Source organism: Erinaceus europaeus, chromosome 1 (assembly GCF_950295315.1).
Source record: "Erinaceus europaeus chromosome 1, mEriEur2.1, whole genome shotgun sequence".
NCBI classification, from domain to species: domain Eukaryota; kingdom Metazoa; phylum Chordata; class Mammalia; order Eulipotyphla; family Erinaceidae; genus Erinaceus; species Erinaceus europaeus.
This window is the reverse complement of record NC_080162.1, coordinates 23,297,147-23,314,326: the sequence shown is the minus strand read 5'-3', so window position 1 is coordinate 23,314,326 and position 17,180 is coordinate 23,297,147. Positions and strand designations below refer to the sequence as shown.

The 17,180-nt window shown below is 44.6% G+C and overlaps 1 protein-coding gene across 1 annotated transcript in view; it reads right to left on the bottom strand.

Moving 5' to 3' along the window:
• Positions 1 to 17,180, bottom strand: part of CDH23 (cadherin related 23) — a 505,784-nt gene that overhangs the window by 363,298 nt on the left and 125,306 nt on the right. The window contains exons 4-6 of the mRNA XM_060201959.1: positions 2,335 to 2,477; positions 1,425 to 1,472; positions 1,232 to 1,324 (exon numbers count right to left, since the gene is read on the bottom strand). Of these exons, the coding sequence (XP_060057942.1) occupies positions 1,232 to 1,324; positions 1,425 to 1,472; positions 2,335 to 2,477 (284 nt within the window). The remainder of the gene's footprint in view (positions 1 to 1,231; positions 1,325 to 1,424; positions 1,473 to 2,334; positions 2,478 to 17,180) is intronic.

Below are 17,180 nucleotides of genomic sequence, written 5' to 3'. Positions count from 1 at the left end.
GCTGCAGTCCCCAGGCACGCTGGCCATAGCTCAGGGTGCCATGTCTCCATGCTTAAGCTACTGGCTCCGCCTCCATAGGTCCCTTCCATCAGGGAAGGGCACAGGAGCCTCCAGCGTGTCCCCACCTACACATTTGTCCTCACTTCCTTCCATCTGGCACAAATACAGAACCCATGGCTCATAGCTAAGAAAAGTGGGCCAGGCCCAGGAAGTTGGAGGCATGAGACAAGGAATCTTCCATCCTTGAGGGAATCTAAGGCCACCCTAAAAGTCAGGAACTTCAAAGTCAAAGCTGTGTGACCCTGGGCCAGTTGCTCGCCAGCACTGAGCCTGCTTTCTCAGCTACTAGCGGAATAGTTATTTTGCAAAGATTCTTTCAGTTTCCTGATCCAATCAGCCATAGCACAAAGGGACTAGAATTTAAGTGTTACGGCACCAACATGCTTCCCTCCAGTGAGTTCTGGTTTCAATAGTCCCCATCCCAACCCTTTACTGCTGTACCCAACTCAGAGTCCTGGGGACAGGGACAGGGGTCATCCAGTTAGAAATTATTTACCCATAACCATCAAGGTCTTGGAATCATACTCATCCCAGAAGACTGCCAGCAGCAACTGGGAGAGAGACAGCCAGCAACAAGAGTCCTGATGTCATCAGGAGCCAACAACAAGCTTACTAATGAACCATTTGTAATGCAATAATTCATACTTCTCAATTATCAGCAATTGCTTGGTTTTACACACATGCACTCATGCAAACACATGCAGAATACACAGACAACCAGAGGAAGCAGGGGTCCAGGGAGACCTCAGGGTGATCACAAGACTCGGGAAAGGAAGTCTCTTCGTGGACCCACACAATCTCACCATAAGAGACCTGATCCTGGTCGGAACTGTAAGCCCAGAGTTTAGTCCTGCCAATCCCTGGCTCAGAGTCCACTCTGACTATGAATGGAAGGAACGAGTGTGTACAGCATCTACCTCTCCAGATTCCTTTCCCATTCCAGACTCCAGCCAGAGCTGTGGGGCTCAGTCAAGGCAAGTCCATTCTCCTCAACCAATAGATGGGCCCTCCCTTCACATACACTGGCCTTTTCATCAACCTGTCCAGAGCTGATGTCTGGGAAGGAGAAGATCTGAAGCTGCCCTTTCTCAAGCTTCATCCTACTTCCAGGTAGTCCAGGGAAACATCAGATCTCTGACACTCCCAAATATGACCCCCCAGGGGCTCCTACCTCAGGGATACGGACACTGTAGGGCTGATTGTGAAACGTGGGTGCATTGTCATTCACGTCCCCGACCTGGATATTGACCTTTCGTGTGATCACCTATCAAAACAAAGGTAGAGTTAATATTGGCAGGGTCTTCAGCCTAAGGGGCTCATAGACCCTCACTCCAAGAGGATTGGGGACCTCAAGGGACACTTACCCCTTGGTGGTCACTGACAGAGAACTCCACTGTGAACTCAGATTTAGTCTGAAAGAGAGGGGGTGGGGAGGAGAGCAGAGTTAGAGAGGATTGCTCAGGCCCTGGGTCCTGAGTCCCTACCCTCTAGCACTGCCTCCAGGAGCTTATCTGGGACATGGATCTCAAGGCGCCCCCTAAAGTGAGAACTGCCCTTTGAGGTGGGGAAGTAGACTCGAATTATGACCTCTTCCCAAGAAAGAATAGTAAGTGGACTCTAATCTGGGCTCTGCCTCTAATTTTCGGTGTCATCTTGGGCAAGTCGCTAAGACACCTCTGCAGACACTTCCTCAAATGGAAAGAGAAGGCAGAAGTTGGGGGTATGTCCAAATGCTTGCCTTATTTGCTAAAGGAGACTATGTCATCAATTCCTACCTCTCTGGAAAATGTCCTCTGGGGGACCATTTGCTGTGGGTAGGTAGACTTAAACATCCCATCAATTCCTGACTATACATAGGATAAAACCTGGGTCATTGTCCTCTTGCCTATCCAGTGGGGTCCCTTTGTTAAAGAGACACCCAACTGCCTTATTTATTTATTTATTTATTTATTTATTTATTTATTTGCCAGAGCACTGATCAGTTCTGGCTTATGGTGGTGTGTGGGTGGGTTGAACCTGGGGCTTCAGAGGCTCAGGCATGAAAGTCTCTTTGCATAACTATTATGCTATCTATTCCCACCTGCAACTTCCCCATATCAACCCCAAGTCTTGGTTGGCTCCTGAAGAGAAATACCGTTCTGTCAGGAAGCTGCTACACTGGAGTGAACATGAGGGCTTAGAGGAGGGCCCTGAGAGATAACGAGCTATCCTCCTCCAGTGTCTGCTTCCGAGCCGAAGGAAAAATACTCAGACAGGGATGTGGGCAGCTCTTACCTCTCTGTCCAGTGGCTGCCTCAGCCATACCACACCTGTGTCAGGCTCCACAGCAAAGAAGCGGGAAGCCTCCTCCCCAGACACACCAAATACCAGGGGGTCATTGTCCATGTCTCGAGCCAGCAACTGGGTCACAGAGGAACCTGGAAAGAGCAAAGTGCAAGCAAAGTGTTTACTTAGCAGGGAACTATCACTCACCATATTCTAGAGGAGTAAAAGGCAGCTGTGACTTCTGCCTATCTCCTTTTTAATATATATATATATATTTTATATTTATTTACTTATTCCCTTTTGTTGCCCATGTTGTTATTTTATCATTGTAGTTATTATTGTTATTGATGTCATTGTTGTTGGATAGGGCAGAGAGAAATGGAGAGAGGAGGGGAAGACAGAGAGAAGGCAAGAGAAAGATAGACATCTGCAGATCTGCTTCACCGATTGTGAAGCGACTCCCCTGTAGGTGGGGAGCCAGGGGCCTGAACCGGGATCCTTATGCTGGTCCTTGCACTTTGAGCCACCTGCGCTTAACCCGCTGCGCTACTGTCCAACTCCCCTATCTCCCTTTTTTTAGACTTTAATTGGGAGACAACTCCCTTCTACAAGTAATTCAAACCAAAGCCTTGCCCCAACCCTTTAATTCTTATTATTTTAGTTGCCACCAGGGTTATTGCTGGAACTTGGTGCCTGATGACGAATCCACTGTTCCTGGTGGCCATCTTTGTCCTTTATTTTTCTTTTTTTCAGTTTTTGATAAATTCAGAGAAGGTGAGGTGGGAGAGGGAGATAGACAGGAAGGGAAACACCTGCAGCACTGCATTACTGCTAATGAATCTTCCCCCTGCAGGTGGGAACCAGAGGCCCAAGTCCAGGTCCCTGTGTGTAGTAATGCATGAGCTCTACTAGATGCACTCCCCTCCACCCAATCCTTTAACTCTTATGCTTCAAAGTGGGCCTGTAATTTGGTCCTAGCCAATCAGAGCATTCCAATTCCCTGGTAACAATGATTGGTTCAAGAAATATGTGACTCAAACCAATCAAAGTCAACCCTGGAATCTCCTCTGGAACTATTGAGAGAGAAGAGGTCTCTTTCCACTGGGGTTGCTAAATTTGCTCCACTGGCAGCCATCTTTGGCACCACGCAAAAAGAGCCTGCCTGAAAATGAGGCCAACAAGGAGGAAAACAGAACCAAATGGTGCATGGAGAGGGATGCCTGATGGTTCTCAAGTCTGTAGCCAGCTGTGTCTGGTATTAACTCTAGCCTCTGGACTCCTCACTTCTATGAGCTAATAAACCCCATCTCCTCCCATTTCTTGTGTGTGTACCTAAGTCAATTGAGTTGAATTTCTAGCTTCTGCAAACAAAAGATATTCTGAATTTTAATTCAGAATATTTTGCAAAATGTGCCACTTAGTCAATAGTAGTAACCAGGTGCTGACTTTGTGATAAGCACCGGAATACACAGAGGGTAAGACGATATAGCCCAGTCTCCTGCAGGTCACTAACTACTTGTTTTTTTCTGTAACTAAAGCATTTCTCAAGACATGTGCAAAAGAGATACAAGACAACTGAGTCAGTTGATCCCTGTAGCTTCAGAAGGACCTTAAAATCCTCAGGAATTGTGCAAAACCTTTTCATGTACAGTGTTCTTTTCTGTAGAGAGCACCTAGAGCCTTCATTGGATTCCCATGTCAGGAGATTCAATGCTGTAGGTCAAGTTAGATTAGAACCATGCTCTTGGGCAAATCACTCCTTTCAAAGTCTCAATTACCCTATAAAATGGGGTAGACACTCTTTCATTCCCAAATGCTGTTTCTTATTATTTACTGAAGAACTCTGATTATCAAGGAAAGTAAATAAGGATATGAAACTCTGGAATTTTATCTAGAAAAGAACATTAGTGAGTTTTGCTAAGTGAATTATTATTTTTTTTAAATTTTATTCTAACATGACAATGTTAGCTAACAATTCTGAATGCTAAGCACACTCCAGAAACTGGGCTCAGGAATTCCTATGTACTATCTACTTCAATCCTTACAGTTATTCTCTTCATTCAATTGATAAGGAAACAGACCAAGTAAACTACCACAGCTCCACAACTGTCAGATAGAGCTTGAATTAAAAGTCAAAGCATTCAGGACCCAGAGTTTCCATAACCTTACACATTTCAGCACTTGACATGTAAACTGAAGATTTAGAATTCCCATGGATATAATTCTAACAGACCCAAACTGCTAGTTTAACATTTGGATAAGGAAGATACTAGTCAATCACTTAGACTCATCTTGAGCCAGACATAAACCTCAGTCCAGGAGTTCTCTCATTAAATCCTTTAAACTCTGTTTGGTAGTCATTCTTCTACTCATTCTATAGATAAGGTACTTGAGGTTCAGGGAGGCAAAGTACCTAATTTATGTTCACACAAAAGAGCAAGATGTGACAACTTTATGGTGATGGCAGGAGATGAGAAGCAAGAGAAGAGAGTGAAATAAAAAGCTTTGGGAGAGTTCAGCCGTCCTATTTAAAAGATGGAAGGTGAAAACATTTAGGAGTTTGATGAAGGTATGATGAGGAGTGACAAAAGTTAAGACCCAAATCTAGTTTCTTTACTTCCATACTCTTTCTAGATAGGTGAGGGTACGTGGACTCGCAGATAAACTCAAAGCATCTGCTACTGACATAATAATTATTTTACACTGAAATAAACTGGAATATATTGGGGGTACTATGCAACACTTCATTTATTTTTCAAGGCACAACTAAGACACCTAGTTAACTGAGTACAGCATATGTCTTATGTGCTCAAGACCCCAGATCATGTCCCAGCAGCATGTGGGAACACCATGGACAGTGTCAGGAAGCTCAGTAAATGGCAGTGTAGTGCTATAGCACCTCTTTTTTTTCTGCTTGTCTGACCCTCTCTCCTCTATCTCTAGAGGAATTTCCAGGCTCCAATTGAGTTCTAGTGATATATTGGGTTGTTGGAAAAATCATGATACAAAAATTTATCATGACTTTTATCAACAACCTAATATATTTCCTTTCTGTTATATTCAAGGATCCTTTAATAGCAAAATATAAAGAGCATTGAGCTTCTCAGTATCTTGGGGAGACTCCTCACAAAGAGAGTGAGGTTCACATGGGATTCCCTACTTGCCCACAGTATAATAATGAGTCTGTGGCAGCTCTCTGGACTGATGACCTCACTTTCAACTGCCTGCAGGCCCAGTCCAGGTGGTGACTACAGGGGCAAGCTCTCAGTTGGCAGAAGGGATTCTAAGAAGGCTACACTGTCCCTGCATCCAAGGTCACAAGACTCAGCCCAAATGGGGGGGGGGCACTGAGGACAGGGATGGGGCCATCAGATTCTGTCACCCACCCTGTAATTTCCTGGACTTTTATCCATTTTCCCCTCAATTATGTGCTGCTCAAAACGGTCCTTTTTGGCTTCCTCATGGGCTCTTGCCTGCTCACGCCTTCTTTGTGTCCCAGGTAATTGCTAGTGACCTTTTCTAAGTGTACTAATTAAAGGTACCGATTTAATATTATATTTAAGACAAGACGGCCCGCAATTTTCCAACTGGGTACATAACTCCCCCGCCCAGCACTGCTCTGCCACTCTGAAGAAGCTGGACAGGCTTGGCTTTGGCTTCTCTGGAACACAGCGCTCATTTCTGCACCAGGGAGGATTCCAGCTGCTTCTCTTTGCACCATTCTTAGCTGAACAAGGTCTATTTGTGGGGTCCAGCTCCAGCTCAATGCCCCCATGAAGAATTACTCAGGAAAACTATCCCTGGCTGCTGTGACCTTGGGCTATGCATGCCACATTCTGAGTTTGTTTCCCAGACATATACTTCATGTCAGGTATACCTGGAATATACTCAGGGAATGCCTGGAGTGCTTTTTTTTTTTTTTTTTAATTGTGGTAAAAATACACATAACATAAAATGCATCATTTTGACCATTTTAAAGTGTACAATTCAGTGCATTAGGTAATTCACTGTGTGGTGCAACAATCACAGCTACTTGTTTCCAGATTTTCATCAACCCAAAAGGAAATCTGTACCTACTAGGCAGTTATTCCCTAGCCGCTCCTCCCCCCAGCCCTTAGTGATGGCTCACCTTTTGTGTGAGTCTCATTTTGCTATTCTCCATCTTACATATACATAGTTATATGATCAGTGGTCATTGACTCTGGCTTCCTTTACTCAGCATAATGTTTTCTAGGTTCATCCTCACTCTACCATGTTTAGTACTCAATTCTTTCTTTCTTTTTCTTCTCCTTCTCCTTCTACTTCTTCTTCTTCTTCTCCTCCTCCTCCTCCTCTTCCTCTCCTCTTCCTCCTCCTCTTTCTTCTTTTTTTTTTTTTTTTTTTTTTTACCAGAGCACTAATCAGCTCTGGCTTACAGTGGTTTAGGGGACTGAACCTGGGACTTTGGAGCCTCCAACATGAGAGATAACCATTATGTTATCTGCCCTCCACATCCGTTTTTTTTTTTATAGGATAGAGATTGAGAGAGGGAGGGAAGACAGAGAAGGAGAGAGACAAACAGACACCAGCAGCACTGCTTTACCACTCATGACGCTTTCTCCCTGCAAGTAGGGACCAGAGGCTTGAACTTGGGTCCCTGCACACTGTAATGTATGTATTTAACCAGGTGAACCACCACCTGTCCCCTATCAATTCTTTTTTTTTTCAGTGACAAAGTAATAGTTCAATGTATAGATATGCTGCGGCTTATTTACCAGATGATGTGCATTTGGGTTGTTTATACCTTTGGACCACTGTGATTAGTGCTGCTGTGAATACTTGTGAACAGTTTTTGTTTGAATACATGCTTCCAGTTGTTTAGAATACAGACCCAGGAGTAGAATTTCTAGGTTCTGGGGCAAATCTAAGTTTAATTTATTGGAAAGGTACCAAACTGCTTTCTACAGCAGTTGCACCATCTATGTTCCTGCCAGCAGTGGATGAATCTGAGAGTTCAGTAGTACCAAAGATACTCGACAAGTCACAGGGTTGGGTGCCCTGTATTTGGTGGAGAATTAGGAGATGGTAGATGCCATTGGAACTCTGCCTGCTGTGGCCCAGCATGTACCACTACCACACCCACTAGCCCAACCTCCAACTGCCAGCCCACTGTGACCCTCTGCTTGAGGCATTCTAACCATCTGTGGCTGTTCCATCCACACACCAGACAGGACAGAAACATCAGGGAAGCTCAGTCCCTGGTTAACAGTACTCAAAGGATAACTGGCAGAGGGGCAGCAGATAAAGAAATGGTCAGTGAGCGCCCAGTTCTTACTCTCCTAAGGGCCCTACTCAGAGGTCATGTTCAACACTGAATCTTGAAGTGTCCCAGGGAGATTCATCTCTAGTTGCTCACAGTGGTTGCTCGGGTGGAAACGCATCTGTATGGCTTCTTTCTGTCCTGTCCCTGCCTCACACTCTCACTCCTCTGCCTGTTTCCTAGAATTCCCTTCCCAGTAAGCTATTCACTCATGGCTCCTGTGCACAAGGCCAGTTTCTGGGGAAACCTAGCTAAGCCTTTGCCTAAGACTGTGGCATCAGAATCACCTGAGGACACAGTTACGAGCTAGATTCCTAGGTTCTGCTGTTTTACTTGGCCGTAGTGTCAGATGAGCTCAGTGGGTACACTCTGAAGCAGCAGCTTAAAGTTTTCCCAACTTTCTCCCTACAAAAGACTTTGACATACAGCCAGGGTTGGAAGTCCCGAGAGTGGTTTATGGCAGGGTGCTATTCAAATATTTAACAATGGCACAGTACAGGCGTCAACCAATCAGAAAGGATGCTGGCCATAAACAACTGGACCGGTGAGCATGGTCTGTAAGTCAGCCTGCTTTATGGCTCACATTTCAGATGCAGGAAAAGCTCCTCCAGCTCCAAGATGATTTAAAGGCTCAGTCTGAGGATTCGTGGCTCAATCAGGGCTGCTGGATGATTCTCTTCTCTGGGGCTCCCTACCCTCACAGGGAAGAAGTAATCCAACAAGGCTGACCCCCATCTCCCTTAATGGCTCCCCCAACTACATGACAACCCAACCCGGGTCAGGGCCCAGGCTAACTTCATGTGTGAAAATTGGAACTTTAAAGAAGTTAATCATTATTCACCTATGTTCATAGAGCATTGCCAGAACTCCCCCAAAGTGGAAGGGGCCCAACTGTCCACTGATGGAAGAATCAACAAACAAAATATGGCACTACAGTTGTGCACTGGACATTGCCATTTCAGTCAATGACGGGTAACATCTACGACACTGGTCCCTATACACAGCCTAGGTGGGTAGCAGGCTGTATCACCCAGGTTGGGTAATTCCACTCCCTGTCATTAAGCACTGCACAACTGCGATACAATGGACTAATATTCAAATTTTAAAAGAACAACGTTTAGCACAAGCTACAGTCTGCTAAAAATTGAGGACATTATACTAAGTACTATACTACCAATATGCTAGTCACAAAAGGACAAAATAGCATAGGAGTCTTTAGATGAGTCAGCTAGAGTGGCTAGATTAAATGTGAAAGAAAGAGCAGTTACTTCCACTGGTATTTTCCCGGACCTGGTTTAGGAAACATGGAAATGGATATAAAGTTTTGGTTTTGAAAGATGAAAAGTGGCCTGCAGACTGGTTGCACAATAGTATAACCATAACTAAAATGACTGATTGTCCACTTAAAAGGGCTAGGATGATGAATTGTGTTACATGCGAGGATGATGAACCCTGTGTTACATGTGTCTTATCAGAGATGATACTTAAAAGCAAAACAAGTGAATCTTGTCCAAGGCACTAGTGATATGACCTAAGACAAGTCCCACCTCATCTCACATGGTCTTGCTGGACTTACTCTCCTTTGACTCCATGGCCTTTTCTCTGCAACTGTATAGTTCGTGGCTGCCTCAGTGCCTTTGTCCTGACTGTCTTCTGGGAATGTTCCAACATTCTCAGTGACATAAGTCACCACTTGATGTTCATTATTCATCTCATAGGGCAAGAGTTGCCTTTTTGGAAAGGTCATCCTTAAATACTTGATCACATAAAGACTAAGGAGACATCTTGTACTCTGGGTCTGGGTATGGACCCCATACACACAGTACTGTCTTCACAGCTCTCCCTACTCAGAATCCTCAGAAATGTTCTTGTTTATTCACTTGACTTCTTGACTGCCTGATCTATGCCCCACCTCCTGTCACCTGAATAATCGGCCCAAGTTAACTACATACACAAGGGGCAAATGGTCTGGCCTGGCCTGGCCTATTTCCTATTAGATTCATGAACCTAACATATCCTGAAGACACACAATAGCCACTGGGAGGCTGGGTACAGAACATAGTGGTTACATTAAAGACCATATATTTGAAGCTCTGAGTTCTCAGGTTCAATCCCTAGTATGACTATACCCCAGAGATGAGGAGTGCTCTGGCCTTTCTCTGTGTATATCTTTCTCTCTTACATTAAAAGAAATAAAAATATTTTTTAATAAAAGAGTCATTGGGTAAGTAAATGAAATCTGCCCAGTAGTGTTAGAAGATAACCTCCTGGGGGTTGGGCGATAGTGCAGTGGGTTAAGCGCACATGGCGCCAAGCGCAAGGACCATGTAAGATTCCTGGTTCAAGCCCCCAGCTCCCCAACTGCAGGGGGGTCACTTCACAAGCAATGAAGCAGGTCTTCAGGTGTCTTTCTCTCCTTCTCTCTGTCTTCTCCTCTATCCATTTCTCTCTGTCCTATTCAACAACAGCAACATCAATAACAACAACAATAAAACAACAAGGGCAACAAAAGGGGGGAGAAAGCAAATTAAAAAAAATAATAATAATATAACCTCCTAAAGCCACAAAGTACTCTGAATAATAATGAAGTGAGAAAGTGTGACAAGTTAATTCTTTTTTTTTTAAATTTATTTATAAAAAGGAAATACTGACAAAACCATAGGATAAGAGGGGCACAACTCCACACAATTCCCACCACCAGAACTCCGTATCCCATCCCCTCCCCTGATAGCTTCCCTATTCTTTATCCCTCTGGGAGTATAGACCCAAGTTAATTCTTCATTATGGACTGTAATGAGCAACAAAAAAGCCTGGCTATCAAAACCTAGTGCTCAAACCAGCAGCAGTTGACTTTGAATACTGGTAAAATGATGACTTGGGCACGGGCTAGGGTTCAGTCCCTTTCATCTTGCACTCCATCTAAGAGTGATCAGTCCCATCTGGTGACCATGCACTCTATCCTAGGACCCTGAACCTCATTCTGGGGTTCCATACACCCTATTTCAGGGCTTTGCACCATCCACTTCTGGTGCCATGAAACCTATCCAGGAGCCCATTATTCTATATTCAATCCCATGGAAGAGTTCCCTGTCCTGAACTGCAAGGACCTAGCTGCAGTGGAGCTCCACTCAGCAGACTGCAGATGCCCCTGGGGAGGGAGGTTAAGGACTGGTGACACATTCCCCTCAGTGATCTCAGTCCCTCAGCAGTAGGCCACATCCATTTTCTAGGTAAGCGGTGGACAATCACAGCTTCCTCTGCAGCCCTGCTGGGCCCATGCTGATCGCTGAGATGACTGTTATTACTGTTATTGTTGTTATTTGCACTGAAGGATGAGGGCTAGAATTGGAGCATCGTGTGCTCCTGGGGAGCTATGAATCTGCCTGCTAGACAAGGGGGTGGGCCAAACACTCAAGCAGGGCAGTAGTAGGCTGCAAGACTTTTTATTTTATCTGGATGAAGGATGGATGAAAGCTATGTTTGTTCCCCAAATATGGAGAGTGGAGTACAGAGTAATAAAGGGTGAGGAGAATGCATTCCACATCTTCCTTGCAGCCCCATCTTCAAAAAAAAAAGTGATATGATGGTGATTTACAAGATTAGAAGAAAATAAAAGTATCATTCCACACCACTCCCACCACCAAAGTTCTGTGCATGTCCCTCCCCCACCCCAGGATAAACACCCTTGCTGTTATAGGGTCTTAGAGACAGTTGGTTAGTTGTTGTTTTTTTTTGTTGTTGTTTTTCCTGAAAGCTCTATTCTATCTAATTCTATATATTCCACATATGAGTGGAATCATCCAGTATTTATCTTTCACTTCCTTACTTCACTAAGCATAATCACCTACAGTCCCATTTTGTCCCAAAGAAATATATATATATGGCTATTATTATTATTATTTACCAGAGCACTGCTCAATTCTGGCATATGGTACAAGGGAACCTGGAACTTTGGAGCCTCAGGCTTGAGAATTTTTTTTTTATAACCATTATGCTATCCCCCACCCTATCCCATAATTTTTCCCAATTTTTATTTGTGACTAACAGTGGGTTATACATTTGTAAGATCACAATTCCACATCCCACCCGGCACCTTCCTGTTGGGCAGTACGCCAGCTCCCCCTGCTCCATTGCTTAATGCTGTGGTCTATTTACATAATCACTGTTTTACCAGAGAGCCGCCCTGCCTGCAGGGCACTGGTTTAATCCCACTGGTTCGCACTCTCCACTCCGCCCCCTCTCCTAGTCACATCCTGTTTTCCACCGTTTAATCCTACATACTTCCTCTTCCTGGCACTTCCACCTCAGGAGATATAATGAACAGGATTTTCTAATGACTAGAGATTATTAGATTGATTGCACTGCATCCCCACTCATCAATAAAGACTGAACTGCATTCCCAGCTCAGTCCCTGGTCGTCTGTCTCTCGTCCGTGAGGCTAGCCCGGCACCTTCCCACAGCCCGAAGATAACCAGCATACTTCTTAAGCCATCTGGTAGTTGTCTTTCATATCTTTTTACCTGTTTATTTATTTATTTCAATTATCTTTATTTATTAATTGGATAGAGAATGCCAGAAATTGAGAGTGAAGGCGTAATAGAGAGTAAGAGATAAACAGACACCTGCAGCCCTGCTTCAACACTCGTGAAGCTTCCCCCTGCAGGTGGGGACCAGGAGCTTGAACCTGGATCCTTGTGCACTGTTATATGTCCACTCAACCAGGTGGGCCACCACCCGGCCCCTTTTTCTTTTATTTTATTTCATTTTTTTTAAGAGAAATGCAGAGAGAGAGACACACACCAGAGCACTGCTTAGCTCTGGCATATGGTGGTGCAGGGGATTGAACCTGGGATTTAAGAGCCTCAGGCATGAGAGTCTGTTTGCATAACCATTATGCTATCTCCCCCACTCGGCCCCTCTTTCATCTCTTATTTTACTAAGCATTATTGCCTCCAATTCCATCTATTTTGTCCCAAAGGACACATTTTTTTTAATTGAAAAGTAGTAACTTGGGGGCCAGGCAGGTTAAGCGCACATGGTGCAAAGTGCAAGGACTGGCACAAAGATCCCAGTTTGAGCCCTTGGCTCCCCACCTGCAAGGGGGTCGCTTCATAGGCAGTGTAGCTGGTCTGCAGGTGTCTATCTTTCTCTCCACCTCTCTGTCTTCCCCTCCTCTCTCCATTTCTCTCTGTCCTATCCAGCAACAATGATAGCAACAACAACAATAATAGTAACAACAACAATAAACAACAAGGGCAACAAAAGGGAAAAAATAGCCTCCAGGAGCAGTGGATTCATAGTGCAGGCACCAAGCCCCAGTGATAACCCTGGAGACAAAATAAAATAAAAAGTAGCAATTCCATGGAGTATATATCCCATAACTTGCTTAGTCAGTCAATAATAATAATAATAACCACTATTATAATTATTATTATAACCATTATTATTATTATTATTTTGCCTCCAGGGTTATCGCTGGGGCCTAGTGACTACACTACAAATCCACCTCTCCTGGAGATCATTTTTTCTCATTTTGTTGCCTTTGTTGTTGTTATTGTAGCCATTGCTGTTGTTGTTGGATAGGACAGAGAGAAATCAAGAGAGGAGGGGAAGACAGAGGGGGGGTAAGAAAGACAGACACCTGCAGACCTGCTTCACCACCTGTGAAGCGACTCCCCCTATAGGTGGGGAGCCAACGGCTCAAACGGATCCTTAAGCTGGTCCTTGTGCTTCACGCTATAGTGTGCTTAACTCACTGTGCTACTGCCCGGCCCCCTGTCAGTCATCTACTGATGGGCATTTAGGTTGCTTCTACTCTTTGGCTAATGTGAATAATGCAGCTATGAACACAGGGGTGCATATATCCCTGTGAATTAGTGCTTTCATGTCTTCTGGATAAATGCTCAAGAGTGGTATTTATGGATCATAAAGTAATTAAAGTAATTCCATTTTTATTTAAGGACTCTCCATACTGTTTTCCATAATTGCTGCACCAGTTTGCATTCCCACCAGCAGTGTAGCAAGGTTCCTGTTTCTCCACATCCCCATCAACACTTGTCATTTCCTGTTTGTTAATGTAGGCCATTCTCACAGGTGTGAGGTCAGCCCCATCTTCTTAAAGCAAAATTTTACACCACACCACACTGAAACACTTCCCACAGAATTCAAGACCGGTGCCTAACTAAGATGGCTAATGCTACTTTCAAACTAACTTCAGCTTCCCCAGCCAATCTTATTCCTACTGGTCTGTGGGCCCAGCCCACCAGACTGCTGTCATGCTTCACGTATGCCAGATCAGGACATATTCTTATACTTGGGCTGCATCTGTACCTTCAGCCTGGAAGGTTCTTCCTCCTCTCATTTGCAAATCATGCTTAATCATATGCATTTAAGTACACACCTCCATATTAAAATGCACATCTCAAATACAGTTTCCGTCCTGAAGTCCTCTCTCCTCCTTGAAGGACACTTATGTTCCGGGATATGTTTAGTAAACTCCCCACATTTCAGTGATTAACTATTGCTCCTCTCTGGGGCCAAGGAGCTGGATAGTTTCTTATTTTGCCCATGCAGATATTACTAATCAACCACAGCTACCTTTTCTATTGAATTTTTTTTTTTTTGCCTCCAGGGTTATCACTGGAGCTTGGTGCCTGCACCACAAATCCACTGCTCCTGGTGGCCATTTTTTTTTTTAAATGTAGGACAGAGAGAAGTTGAGAGAGAAGGAGAAGACAGAGAGGGGGAGAGATAGAAAAGACACCTGCAGACCTGCTTCACTGCTTCTGAAGCAACCCCTGTACAGGTGGGGAGCTGGGGGTACAAATCAGGATACTTATGTGGGTCCTTGCACGTCATAAAATGCACAAGGACCCAACCCCCTTTCCTGTTGAATCTTTATTCACCTTCAGAATCTTTCATAACGCAGGGTCCCATGCAGTCACTATTAATCAATTCAAAAAGGCAGATTACACAGCTATATACAAGATACTGGGTACTGTACAGTAAATCCTAACAAAAGGACTTTTCAAAGTTAACCCAATTACCAAATAATGTGATGATAACATTAACTATCCATTGTCTTTTTGAACCCTAAGACAGCAGGAACCTCACATCTCCACTATAGAGCCTCTACTTCCCCCAGTCCTGGAACCTTTGGATAGGGCCCACTTTCCCACATGCCTTTTCCAATCCATATCAAATAATATTGCATCTGCCAATCGCAACCTAATCAACACAACGATTGCCACCTCAACATGCTTCAGCTCAGACTGTGTCCAGAGACTTCATGTGTGGAATGACAACCCTTCAGCTTCATTACTCAGGTGAGACCTTTCCTTTCATAGTATACTCTAATTCCATCCCAGGTGGTTCACTTTCTAACAAAGTCCCAAAACCTAGGTATACACCAGTTTCTGTGAGAGAGAGCATATGTTCACATGTATCCATAAACTACTGCAAAATATATACCTGAAAGCAGAAGTACACTAGAGTTTGCATTAGTACCCCCTAACACTTCCTCTCCACTATTCCAAGCTTTGGGTCCATGACTGCTCAACAATTTGTTTGGCTTTGAATGTTAACTCTCTTTTCAGTCACCAGGTTCCAGATGCCATCAGGATGCCGGCCAGGCTTCCCTGGACTGAAGACCCCACCAATATGTCCTGGAGCTCCGCTTCCCCAGAGACCCACCCTACTAGGGAAAGAGAGAGGCAGACTGGAAGACATGGACCGACCAGTCAACGTCCATGTTCAGCGGGGAAGCAATTACAGAAGCCAGACCTTCCACCTTCTGCAACCCACAACGACCCTGGGTCCATGCTCCCAGAGGGATAGAGAATGGGGAAGCTATCAGGGGAAGGGGTGGGATATGGAGATTGGGTGGTGGGAACTGTGTGGAGTTGTACCCCTCCTACCCTATGGATTTGTTAATTTATCCTTTCTTAAATAAAAAATAAAAAATAAAAGGCAGATGAGAGCAATCTGTCATCTAAAAGGGTCTTATATCCTCCCTGACCTATTGTGTCTCACCATTCAATGCCTAAGGAACTAGGGGTCAAGATCTGCCTCCACCAGACTCATTGTAGTTAGGAGAGAATCAGAATCTTGTATGTAGAGGAGTTCAGAAACAGGGGTTAACTGTGGCTGAAGTGAGAACCACCAAACAGACAAAGTTCCTTTTCATTCTGCAGTGGGGGAGGGAGGACCCTAACTGGAGATGGCTGGTGGGACAGAACTGTGTAAAAATGAGAGGCTGAAGCAAGAGGTTGTGTATGGCAGGTCCCCAGTCCCATATACAGTGTTATGAGCAGGTCATGGCCAAGTCTTATGACCAGAGAAACAATGACTCCCTTTTCCCCTTGTCCATACAGACTGTACACTTTCCACTCCTCTCAGGAGAGTGTCTCACCCCCTTCCTGCCAATTCAGAGATCCCTCCAAGTTCATTTATTCTGACCTTAGTTTCTGTCAGTGCTAAGGGTTCCCCTGGCATGGCTCTCTAGAGACTGGCCTGGCCTTGGAATCTGCAATCTCATTTGTCTCTCTTCTGGGATCAGATATGCCAGCCAAGTACCTTGATTCCTGAGGATATTCTCATTTGTTTTCGACTCTCCTCTCCTTCTCTTGCCTTCAGTTAGGCTCCTTCTCTCTTGTCCCCCTAGGTTTTTGAACATGGTTTGTCCCTGCAGAAGCAGTTTTTCCTTTTCTTTTTTTTAAAGTTTTATTTATAAAATGGAAATATTAACAAGACTATAGGATAAGAGGGGTACAATTCCACACAGTTCCCACCACCAGAACTCCTTATCCCCTCCCCTCCCCTGATAGCTTCCCTGTTCTTTATCCCTCTGGGAGTATGGGCCCAAGGTCATTGTGGGATGCAGAAGGTGGAATATCTGGCTTCTGTAATTGCTTCCCCACTGAACATGGGTGTTAGCAGGTGAATCCATATTCCCACCTTGTCTCTCTCTTCCCCTAGTGGGGCAGGGATCTGGGGCAGTGAAGCTACAGGACACATTGGTGGGGTCATCAGCCCAGGGAGGTCAGGTTGGCATAACAGTAGCATCTGGAACCTGGTGGCTGAGAGTTAAGCTATAAAGCAGAACAAACTGTTGACTAATCATGAACCTAAAGGCAAGAATATCACAGATGAGATTTGGGGTCTCCATTTTGGAAAAAGTTAGCAGGTCTACTTTAGGTATATTCCAAGGGGGCCATGACTTAACCCTTTTTTTCTTGAGCCTGACATTTAATATGCAGGTGGACCCAGGTTATTGTTTGGGGAGATGTTGTCATAGTTGGAAAAAGGGCTAGAAAGCTGGATCAAGGAAGAGAGCAGTTCCCAAATATGGGAAAAGCATATAAATATTGTTAACTCTAAACCCCATCAGTTTGATCTGGGGACCATATTCAGCATAGGAGCCTAAGTAACCTCTGCATCCCTGTAGGTCTGAGCTGGAATTCTGTGGTCACGACTAGGAACACTCCAGGCTGCACTAATTTCAGGACCTACCTTCCTTGGGTGGTAGGTAGAGTATGTTCTCCAACCTCCCTTCAGA